Source organism: Pteropus medius, unplaced genomic scaffold (assembly GCF_902729225.1).
Source record: "Pteropus medius unplaced genomic scaffold, Ma_sr-lr_union100, whole genome shotgun sequence".
NCBI classification, from domain to species: domain Eukaryota; kingdom Metazoa; phylum Chordata; class Mammalia; order Chiroptera; family Pteropodidae; genus Pteropus; species Pteropus medius.
Window position 1 is genome coordinate 21,802,994 of NW_024346667.1, and position 12,944 is coordinate 21,815,937.

The window sequence follows — 12,944 nt, forward strand, 5'->3', positions numbered from 1 at the left end:
TTTTGATTAGTGTGCCAATTGGATAGAGTCTTGGCTCATCATACTAAAGTTATTTTTTTGAAGGGGAGTAGGTAGTACTTCCTCGTATTTTCCATATCCTCTGTTGCAAAATTTAATATTAGTAGAACTGCCTGACTTACATATGATAGAATCCCAGCTGTCTTAACCATTTCTGTGTCCATGATTTGGCTTCTGTGGGTCTGTATACTCCCTAAAATTGCATGAACATTTTGTGTACATGTTCATACATGCGTTTTTCTATTATTAAATATTATTCATAACCAAACTCGAAAGGGTTAAAAACCAGTATTGTAAGAATATCTAAATATTCTTTTTAGCAGATTGCTTCCTGGAATATTTAAAGGTTCAAATTAAAACCAGAAGCTTGTTTTGACCAAGACAGGGCACCTTGTTAACCTGCAAGGGCAGACAGGAAGAGAGCCAGCGATCAGTCAATTTTCCATTGATCAGTTTGTAGGCATCTGCTGCAGCAATCTCAGGTCAAGAATGCTCATACTAGGTGTCTGGTTCTCTGCCCCATCTTCTCAGTCCTGAGAATAGTGCTCAGTGGAAAAATGAGTCAGCACCAACAAGCTGAAAATATTTGCAGTGTCAACAACTCCCCACCCCCACACCCCTCATATCCCCACACCCGCTTTGAGAAGGGAGAGGTTTGCTCTTCCCACGGAGAATGAAAAACTAAAACACAGAACCATTTAATGCAAATATGGATTCCAGTGTGCTGGATAATACTGAACATAGCTTTTATTAATGTGATAAAAGGGCTTAGAAAGTCATGTTTAATTATAATCTTTCCTCTTGCTCTCTACCTCCTTTAGTATATTATGTTAATAAAACTATCCTGCAATTGGGTGTATTCACAATACCCTTCTCACCATTGCATTCTATTGATGCAATTTCCACTTAAATATAGTTTGTCCCTAGACACTCTTTTTTTTCACTGCCATGACTCCACACCAAGCCATCACATCTCTTCCCTCGTCTCTTCATTTCCACACTTGTTTTTCTTTCATTCATTTTCACAAAGTAGTCAAAATTTTTAAATGTCTTGAAATCCTTTCCTGCCCACATCACTCCCTCACTTACAATGCTTCAATGGCTCCTCCTTACAATGAGGATAAAACTTAAAATTCTTAACTGGCTTTAAGGTCTTATAGTATCTGGTTCCTGCCAATTTAAACTACCGTCCTGCTCACTCTTAAGCTAAATTCCTCTAATAAACTTTCACATTCTCAGATGCACCAAAACTCTTTCACCTCAAATCTGCACCTATCTCTAATTCTTTCACCTAGTTCACATACAGCGCTTTATATAGCATTTTTACAGAAATGCGTATGATACAGCTCTCTCAAAGCAACCTTTTCTTTTTCTACATAGTACTTATCACAATTTTTAATTAATAGCGGAGTTCATTCTTTCATCCAAAAAGTGTTATTGAACTTATACTATGTTCCAAGGATTGTTTTAGTCACACAATCTAAGCATTATGCTTTTTATTTAAGATCTGGTTATAAGCCCCATGAAGGCAATGCCCAACCCAGGCAGTATACAGTATACTGGTATACAATATAGTTCTTACTGTACACATAATGCTTAAAATAGTGCTGGAGCAGAGTTGATATTCAATAGTGTTAGTGAATGAGTTCAGCACTGGTGTATTTTAAATTTGAGATGATATTGGAACCTGAATCTTGCTAGATAAATTAAAAGATTGGAAGATGAATTCTGTTCATTGCTTTACTGTTTCACAAGGTTGAAGGTGGCATTTTTACTTTACGGACATACTTTACCCTCGCTATGCCCTCTAGTTGAAACTGAACTTTTGAGAAAATTTAAATAGACACCAGCTAACATAAATAGAAAAAGAGAAACTCTAGAATTTGAAGAGAGGCAGTGAAGAAAGGAAAGCTCTGGGAAATGATCAAGTGGAGACTGATGGATTTATGTACTTGTGAAAAGAACCTGTGACATTTAAAAATGATTTTATTAATACTTTAGAATTATTAAATGAACCTGAAGTGATGAGATAATCTCATCATTAAATTATACAAATTGAATTGAGTTCAAGTGCATTGTTGAAAGAACATTAGAGTTATAATATTAAGTAATTATATATTAAAGCCAAAAATGGCCTTATAGATACATTTTCAAGTGTTTATCAAGTAGCTACTAATGCTTTATTATGAAGAGTATTATATTGGCCTTTCATCTGAAATTATTTTCAGTGATAAATGTGTAAGACTCAAAATACTGGCATAAGATTTGACCTGTATGTAGTGTTTTACTTGGCTCATGGAAATTGTATTTTTGGCATTTAATTTTTTCTTATTATTATCTTAATTTTTATAGTTTTGCCATCATATTAAATTATAAAGTTTATTTATACATTCATCATGTTACCTGGTTTCTTTGCATCGGTCCTTAAGCCATTTTTCTTACACTTCAAGGAAGCCTCTTTTTATTTCAGTGTTATGTGATCTGAGAATGCTTCTGCATTCCCTTTAATATGCATATTTTTTAAAAAAAGATTCCATGATTTTATCCCTCAACTTACATCTCTACCTGCTACAATTTCAAATGATTTGGTCTGTTCCTGATGTGGTACTCTCTCTTCTCCGTTGTTATTTTTTTCTTTTTTAGTATTCAATAATCATAACTTTTCTGAGAGTCTAGATCAGGTAAACATTTTAAATTTTTCATTCGTAAATACATAAATGTTCTTTTGAACAGCATAGGGCTCAAGCATGAAAATTTCTCTCCAACATTCTGCCCTAAATTTGAACTAGATGAAAAAGACTTAAAATATTTCTGTGCTTCTTCACTGCACTACTCAACAATTAAACCTTTCCTGCATTCAACTACCCACACAAGTGCTGAGCAACAAGTTCAGGACGATGCATTCCAATAGTAAACAAAAGAGGACACAGATGTATCCTGATCTTTATACAGATCATCTTTGACTATTTCGAGTTTACCTGTGAGAGGAATCTTGAAACTGTCATTTGGTGCCATGTGACCTTGTAGGACTGCTAGTGTCTTCTCCTTCTCCAAGCCATGTGGCAGTAGCCTGGCATTACTTGATGACCCAGTGCTCTTCCTAAAAGCTGCATTTACTACTCCACGGAGAGTAGGCAGATAGATCTTCAATAGATTTTAATTACAGAGTAATGGGGTTATCTATGTCCATGCATTAAATATAGATTTATCTAAATTTGAACCAGGATTTAATCAAAATGTAGTTTTTATTTATTGGCTTAATGTCAATAAGTTAAGGCAATACATTTCTATAGACAGTAGATAAAACCAGAACTAATGCTTTATGTCTTTACGTGTTGGTTTTACTTTTGAGCCATACCGTTTTCCTGAAGGATTTGATTCCAGTTCCAAGAAGATATCATGCATAGAATAAAAATGCTTCAAAATTATAAATTTTTTTTTTAGAAGTTCCTGAGAAAGTCAATGAGGGAAGGATACGTTAATCTAATCTGGCCTAGGCATGCTGCCATGATTTAGTGATCATGAATATTAATTTCTGTTCCTGAAAGATGAATAAGGGCAGTGAATTTTAAATGGAACAAAGAAAATATTTTTAAAAAGAAAGACATGGTCTGAGTGAAATATACCTATTTGCAGTAATCATTTTTAATTCTGCCCATCAATGTCCAAACTATGACATTTAGACGTCACCTGTTTTTAAGGCTAATAGCTTTTCTATTACTTCTCACAGCGTTATTTACTCTAGCTCAATATGAAGCTGAACTACTGCTAGCAACACTTTGAAAGAGTTTTATGGAGATTAAAATAGGTTTTACAGCTATAACTAGTCCAGTAAAAATTAGGCACATGAGGAAGTAATGCCATCCAACAATACTTTAGTTTAGCCATTCTTTATTTTAACCAAATGTTTGAGAATTTAGAACTTAATTTTATACTCTTGTAATGTTCTTGAGGTTTTATAGACCATATTTTAAATATATTTATTAATTTCTGGATTTTTTTCTATTTGTAGATGAACAACTGTGCATTTTATGTTTTCTTCTAAGTAATTCAGTAATAAGAAATTAGTCTCTGCTATAATAACTCAAATATCCTAACATAGTAGTATAGATATTAGAGTTGAATGATTAATATCTACCAATAGCTTTAAACAAACTAACATTTATATAGAACTCCTGTTGTCAATACATGTTTATATTCTGAATTAGGGGATGAATGTATTTATAAAGATACTTCTATGCCAGCTTGTGTGAAAGAAAAAGAGGCATATCTCAAATAATACTCTCTCTCCTAAGTAGAATATGGTACCAAGAGATCAAGAGCATGAATTTTTCTGTGTTATGTTGAAGAATTTAATTTCACCTCAATAGTTGTAACATGCATTTTCAGTGATTTTTAAATTTCAAGTTGATTCATTAAATTTAAAGTCACAAGACTTAATACAAAGCTTTAAGTTATAAGGAAGGGGCAGATCAAGTTGAGAGAGAGTTTGAGAGGGTCAGTTATTATTACTGAAAAAACAAATCTAGGAATATGGATTACTAAACATGGACCAGCAGTCTCTAAATTGTGAGTCAGGTCATGCCATGGTTTGTGACCTACTTCATCTGTCCTTAGGAAATGATTTAATATTATTCAGTATCTTCTGATAAAATTGAATTCATCAAGTCTGATATGAACTATTTGAACAGTTTGCCTTCTTAATAAATGGATGTAATTTTTTTTAGGTTTCATAGGTTAGAAAATATTAATTTTGCAAGTTTTAGTAGAGAATTCACATCAACTGTGAGTTACTCCTGACACACAGAATGAATGAGTTTGAAACTTAGCCATTTCTTAAAACGCATTCTTATTGATTTTTATACCTCATATTCTTTGACAAGGTGAACTGCCAATAAATGTTAGGTTTAGAAATATCACTTGAAGAAATTCATTTACAAATTGTCATTTATATTTAAAATTTCTTATACTTTGAAAGACAGGACAGAATGTCAAGAATATTATCACTTGAAACTTATTTTAGTGTGTGGTAAAATTTATAATAAAATAAAAATAAAATGAAATAACTTATTGTCTAGAAGAAAGGAAACTCACTTGTAAGTGCTATATAATAATATGGGGGTAGCATACAGACCATCATCTGTGGATGTAATGTTTTTAAAGAGGTAACAAAGAAAAGTTGCATAATGATTGGAATGTGGAAAAGTAGAACCTAGACAGTAGAAGAGTTTTAGAAAACTCTTGGATAGACTTAATAACTGTTTTGAAGCAAGCTGATAGCTGTTGAATTGATCATGGTGACCAGCTGTATGTGCTATCTTCATTGCCAAAAAACAGGAAAAGGATTTGAATTGTATCATGAAAGGGTTTAATTTACTTATAGTGAATGGAAATTGTAGGTGAATGATGAAGTTTTTTAAAAATGTTTTATCATAAATAAATTTTTTATAATGGTGTATGATCTCTATTTAAATTTTCCCTTGAGAAATTCTTGTTTAACCTATGTTTTTTATTACAAAAGTGGATGGAGGAAATTAATTTTGTTTTGCAAAAAAACAAAACTCATTTTAAGTTCAGTTTATGATTCAACTTCTCAATTTGAAATAAAAGTAAATTATTTTAAATTTTTATTATGAAATATTTAAAATAACCAAATAGAGAGGTTAACATAAAGACCCCAAGGACTCTTGACCTAGCTCTATTAATGACCACTATATGAGGAATCTTGTTTTATTTATATCCCTCTGCCATTCACAATTATTTTGAAATACCTGACATCATGTAATTTCATCTGTAAAACTTTCAGTATTTTGAAAGAACAATTCTTTTGTTTTAAACATAATCACAATGTTATTATATCTAAACAAATAACAATCATGCATTAATATCATCCATTCTTTTACAGTTTGCTTGAATCAGGATAATTGTGAGGTCCATCTATAAAATTTGGTTAATATATCTTTTAAGGCTTTTATAATATAACGGAGTTTTTCACAGTCTGGATTTTGATGATTACAACACAATGGTACTTAGCATATTACTCTGTACCATTTATTTCTCATAAATTTGTAGTTATATCTAGAAGCTTGATGAGATTCCTGCTCACTGTTTTGGCAGGAACTTCATAAGTTGTGTAGAACATTGACATTTGGAGACAAGTAGCTTCGGGTTGTCTCTCTCTTTGTGTTGTTAGCAGCAGTAATGATTATTGCCTTGAGTCATTAATTCACTAGGTGCTACAAGATGGTTATAATTCTAAATCTATATTCATTCATCATTTATTAGCTAGAGTCTTTCCAAAAAGAAAAATCTTTCTTAATTAATTATTATTCTGAATATAGTTCATATAGGAAAGGCAAGAAAATGCTTGTTTCTCTTCCTTTATTTGTTTCCAAAATAATGACTTGGTTTCCTAGCATCCTTCAAAGGCTACCAAATGTTTTTTTCTTAATATCATTACAAATTCATGGATTTAAAATATTTTATATATTCAAGGTTTTTGCAATTAATATTTTTATAGATATTTAAATTGACTCATCTTTGTTTAAAGTAATCCTCATCAAATTGACTCCCGAGTCTTTTGACATAATGCTGACAGTTTTGGAGAGCTTCTTTGCTTTCTGGTATCACGAGATGTTCTAGGTTCATCTTATATACTCCTGGCCAATACTCAATCAATAATTTTTTAATGATGTTTTCCAAGATCAAATAGTTGTCAACAACATTTACAATAGACATATTTTTACCATGGTAAATAAATTTAAATAAAGTTTAGTAAATGAATAAAGCTTATAGAGTGATGTGATCACAGTAGCTAAATCCCACATTTTATAGGTAAAAAGGGATTGGTATTCTTTTGTGAAACATGCAAGTCTTTCTGGAATCAGGAAGATGATGTTATACAAGTCCCGAATTCTTTCCGGAGCCTTGCTTTTGTGTCATTAAGCTATAAATAGAAACAATGGATTTGAGCTGGCCATGAAGAGTTGAAGTGAGGTGGTAGACAAGTACTGGTTTAGGTACTGGTTTTCCAAGTGCTAAACTTCAGATTTAACTTTAGGAAATAAATTCTCAAGTCATTTTCCGTTCTTAATCCTACATACAAGGTAATGTATGAACAATTAAAAATGAAAATTAAATTTTCTAGGTCTGTAAGGATAGTTATTAATAAATAGTAAAATGGCCTTACATTTGGGAAGTTAAGTAAATATAACAAATCTGTACTAGAAAACTAACTCTTGCCATCTGGTTAATGGGTGAACATGTTAATCTCTATGGGATCAGTGCCAGTACCAAAAAAAAAAAGATATAACAGAAGGCTGAGAAAAACAACAGCTGCTGAGTAGAAAACAATAGAAGGAAATATATCAGGCTCAGATATTATTTCTTAGATTTATAGATTTGTCTCACTGAAAACCTACTCAATCTCTTCAGAATATTAATATGAAATGATAGATTATCATATACAATGAAACAATTTTCCAATCTAGAGGAGAAAGGAATTTTTGTAATGTCTTTTGATTTCACCTGAACCAGAGGTATTACAGACATTACACATTAGTAATATCCAAAAGGTACTGAGAGAGCTGTAAGACCCTATGACTCAGAACAAGAGAACTTACATGAAGAGTTTTTAATGTGAAGTGGAAATAAGTAGGTGTTAATAAAGATCATAGCTGTAGCTTTTTAGAGGAGTCAACATCCCCTTAGTTGCACAAAATATCACCCTTAAAAATATGTTCTCTGTCAGTTTTACAACACAATCAGAGTTTTTTGAGTATCTTTATCAGTCATCACTTTTCTTTGTGTTCCTAGGCTTATCAACACTGCAAGCTGTGCTGGATTCTGCTGCTGAAAAGAAATGGCAAGTGACTGCCATCAATGTAGGAAACATTAACAATGACAAGAAAGATGAGACCTACCGATCACTTTTTCAAGATCTGGAGTTAAAAAAGGAACGGCGTGTAATCCTGGACTGTGAACGGGATAAAGTCAATGACATTGTAGACCAGGTTTGCCATTCTCCGTTTTCTAATGACACCAAATATAAAATATATGTGCACTGTCAGCATTTGGGATGAGTATTTGTATAAGGTGCTTAAACAGCAGTTTTTACTTTATAGTTTATGACGGATGCAACAAAGATCATCAATTAAATTATCTCTGGCTTTAGTTAGTAATAGCAGATGGTCTTCAACAATGCTGATACATCATACTAATCATGAAATATATTCAATGTATAATTCCTGACTCTCACATTTTACATGATGTGTGTTGCCCTTAACTTTGACATTTTTAATTGGAAATTTAAAATATAATTCTGTTGAATTTCTTAGAGATAAAGAAATAGACATATATTAAGTAAAATAAGTCTGGGTCCTAAGGGAAAAGTGAGTAATTCATTAATTTTTTGGCTCTACATGAATTACTTCAAACAGTAGAGTACAGTACCATGCGCTAAGTCTGTATCATTGTCCAAATGGGTCTATGTCTTCAGAGAAAGCATTCTTTATTTTTCCAAGAAGTAATTTTTTCCTCCTATTAGGAGGATTTTGTGTCACCATAAAACTATTAATCTATGAAATTAAGATATGTATGAAAGACACATTCAGTCTGTCTGTGTTCACCATTTGAGAAGTAAACTAGATAGATTTATTTGGAATATTTTAAAGGGTAACACAATACCAGAGATAAGAATGTTTTATATGTGCTTACTATACCACCTGTGTTAGCTAAAGATCTTTCGGGACAGAAAGTAGTGCAGTAATATATTAATGATCAAAATAAAATCCACTATGTTTTATAGATAGGGTAAGTGACCAGAGATGGTGGTGAAGCAACATCAGGATTTACTAAGATCTCCTTCAGTGGGTATTTGCTTCTTTTCCTAGATGATAAATTGTGTTTGTGTGTGCATATAAATTCTAAATGTCTTTGATGGCTGGAATATATTTGATATATACTATATTACATGCATATATGTGTGTATATATACACACACATTGTATTAGTAGCTATCATATATACATATGTATATGTATACATATATATTACATGTGTGTATATATAGTCATCATTTATATATAACATATATGTTATTATGTATTATATATATGTTAGCTCCTTGGAAGAAAAATAGACAGTCGAGTATGCATTTCTTGGCATTTCCAGGCTTTGAGGATAAAATTAGATTCACTAATTTGTATAACACAAAGCATTTTGCAAATATAAATGTTTCTGAAGCTTTAATAATATATAATAATATAGGCCCTGAGATATATTAAATGGATGCCATGATATATTAAATAATTGAATAATGATATCTTCTTATAGACAGAATTAAATGTATACCAGAGAGGTGAACATTCAGTAGAAAAATCTTGATTCCTGTCTTAGGAGGTGAATTTAGGATTGTTTTTAATCTGAAGGCCTCTTGTTTAAACGTGAACCTCAACAACTCATTTGAATTTTATAGGAAATTCTCATTAAAACTGAATTTTAATATTAACCATTAGTCTTTGTTTTAAAATTTTTAGTATTCATCAGTCATTATAATAAATGTTGAGAAATTTTATATAAAAATAATTCTTTCCAAAACTAGAAGTAACTACAGGAACAACTGGGAATACATGGAATGTAATGTTTTGAAGCAAATACACGATCGTGATGAAATAAATGTCCATATGGACATCCATTCACAATGTAGAGTATTTTGCACATGTATATTATTCTCATTTTCTTAAGACATTTTCGAATGTGTTTTAAATGAGTAATATACTATAAATGGTTGCATCATTCAACAAAGATTTATTGAGGATATCCTATGTGTCTAGAATGAGGGGTACAAAAAAGGCGAGAGAGAGTAGTGTCTCTACACCATGAACTCATTGTTTAGAAAGGAAGAAAATGTACATACATAACACTACGATATTACAAATTATAATACAAGAGGTCTAAGAGCATGGAAGAGGAAGTAACTATCTTAACAAAGATGGGATGTTCTCTGAAGGGTTTACATACGGATAGCATTTGGCTGGTTTGGATTCACTCATTTATTTGTTCAATAAATTTCCTCAAGTGTCTAATGTTTGCCAGACAGTCATTGCAGTAGATCCAAGATAGTAATGCTAAAAAAAACAAGCAAGACCCCATTAAGGTGAATATCTGCATTGTATTTAAAGAAAGAAATGCGTAATTACAATAATGGTATATACTGCGAATGAAAAGAACAGGATGCTATGAGAGAAAATTACAGAGAGATCATTTAGATTGGAGATCATGGAAGGCCTCAAGAAGTACAATTTACCAGGAAAAAAGCAGGGTTGAAGTACATTTCAAGAAATATACTTATTTACTTATTCGCTCTATCTCTACTTATAAGGGAACAGACAAGGGACAAAACTTTTTTTTCATAGTACCTTCAAGTTAGAAACAGAATTAAACTTTGTTAGATTATGAATATTTTATCATTTGATAAAACCTAGAGGCACTTATTTCTAGGTATAATTAAGTAGAAAAAGGACTTAGCCATGAAAAAATTTAGAAATTAACATAAATTTTCTATTGTTAGTGTAATAATAATGGTTATTATGAAGCAAAGATATGATTGTTGGTATAGCCAACACTAATTCTTATATAGAAATAGGGCTAGTGAATTTTCATATCCCTCCTTTCTCTCAATAAACACTAGACTCAAGTAGGGACTACTGGTAATACCTTTTATACTATGTTTTTTTCTTGATTCCAAGAAAAAAAGACATTCATGATTCAGAAAGTTGAATAGTAGGCAGGACCAACAGATGTCAATAGGAAATATAAGGGACATAACTTAATTCAGCTGATGTTAATTAAAATATTTTTTTCATTCAGAAGGACATCTTTTCTTCAGAATTCTCCCTTCAAAACAGAGGGTTCTGTTTCTTGGAAAAGGCAATTTAGTTGTGTTATGTAAAAATCGGTTAGAATATAAACCCTAGCTCCCTTCCAAATAGCTACCACCGAATATCAAAGTGGAATATGGTACTTTGCTCTTGCCCTTAAGCTAAATGTATTGCTTTGGAGCACTTGACTTAGGGAGGAGGGAGACTCGGGGAAGTCTTTCTTCAGGAGGTAACACTGGGTTGAGCTTCACTGTGCCTTAATTTAAATAAGACAAAGGATACGGTGATGGAGAGAACTTTCCAAGCAGAGGAAACAGAATATGTAAAGCCTTGAGAGGATGGAAAGAAACCTTCTATGTGCAAAAATACTGAAAGAGGGCCAGAGTCTCCAGTGTACGGAAGGGGAGAGGTGGTCCTGGAGAAACCTGCACGACCACTGGACTTTGCAGCATATGAAGGATTTTGTCTTTTACGCTAAAAGCAATGGAAAGCCACCGAAACTGTAATCAGGGATGTGAGCTAATGGTTTGCATTTTTGTCTGTAGCCCTGGCATTTCGTGTTTTCCACTGGTGTGACTATTTTCTTAAAAATAGAAATTACATTTGAATATCTAAGTACCAGGACCACAACGTGGTCATTTCACCATTTCTACTCTCTGCATAATTGACATCGATTGGTGAAAGTCAAATTGATTCATTAATGTACAAAATTGCTTGAGCATTTACCAAAACAGTTCCATGATGCATTTATCTTGCCATTGATTTTTGACTTAGATTTGTGGAGAAATATTAGTTTCTCTGATACTTTGCTGTCTCAAGTTGGAAATAATAATATTTATTTGAACTAAACTATAAACATTTCTTAGGAATATTATTTTATAGCTCCATATAAAATGCTTTTATGTGCTTATTAATATTCTTTTTAAATTTATGTATAACTATAAACTATGTGTGTTTATCTTTAAATAGAGATGTCTGGATATAAAACCTCAGATGTTGGTTTCAGCAGTTGAATGTTTCATTGAAAAAAAATAAACATAGCTTTTGTAGGGATAAAATTATGACATAGATTCAGCATGTTTTTGGTTTTCTTCTTTTTTAAAATTTTGTGGTTTATTTTCACTATTGACAAAACCAAGGTAGTTATTTTTGTCTAATTATTGACTTTTTGAAAGGCAACATATATTAGGCACTAAAATGTGTTGCTACTCTTTTCTGAGAGAAATATTCTCTGGGTTTGAGAATTATATTTTATTAAATACAACTCATTGTAAACTATCAAAAATATAGGAGATAATATTTTGATTTTTTCGGAGAAAGATAACATCAGTAGTTTTATATTTATATTATTTACATTTATTAAATAACTGTTTCTTTATCTTTGTTAGGTTATTACCATTGGAAAACATGTTAAAGGATACCATTATATCATTGCAAATCTGGTAGGTGAATTAACTGAATTTCATTATTTTAATAAAGGTTCTTATTAGTTAAAAAATTTTTGAACAATCAGTATTTATCAGTGATATTTATAAAATGTATTTTGATTATATTGATAGAAGTGACAACATATTTCTGAATTTGTTATGTTTTAGATTTACTTTCTCCTTTACATTTCCTAATAAATTTCCTATTATTATAAATGATATAAGAAATTATAGTATGATATTTGACAAACTTTATAAATTGTCTTAGAAGGTGTATTTTAACTAAGGGGACATTTTCAAAAATATATAAAATTTAACAGTCCAGATTTCCCTTTGTTTCTCACTGTCATTGCATTTTATAAATTGTATCCTTTGTCCATTCTTTTAAAGTTTTTAGCATATGTAATATTTGAAATAAATGCACATTTGTGAGAATATGTCCTAGTAAAAATTAAACCTGAAAATACCGACATATATTTATTACTTACTACTTACTATATAAGAAAATGAATTCCTATAGCTTTATCATTTTTTCATTAAGATTCCTATCAAATTAAGATTATACTGTATGTCTGTGTGGTTAATTGTATCTCCCTCTCTTAAGAATACAGCCCATTTA

The 12,944-nt window shown here is 31.3% G+C and overlaps 1 protein-coding gene across 10 annotated transcripts in view; it reads left to right on the forward strand.

Moving 5' to 3' along the window:
* The window catches only part of GRIA2 (glutamate ionotropic receptor AMPA type subunit 2), a 122,746-nt gene that overhangs the window by 61,638 nt on the left and 48,164 nt on the right, over window positions 1–12,944 (forward strand). For all 10 annotated transcript variants that reach the window (XR_005655705.1, XM_039876236.1, XM_039876235.1 and 7 more), the window contains 2 exons: window positions 7,834–8,030; window positions 12,287–12,340. Coding sequence is in view for 9 of the 10 variants with exons in the window: in XM_039876236.1 (XP_039732170.1) it covers window positions 7,834–8,030; window positions 12,287–12,340 (251 nt within the window). In the remaining variant the exon portion in view is untranslated. The remainder of the gene's footprint in view (window positions 1–7,833; window positions 8,031–12,286; window positions 12,341–12,944) is intronic.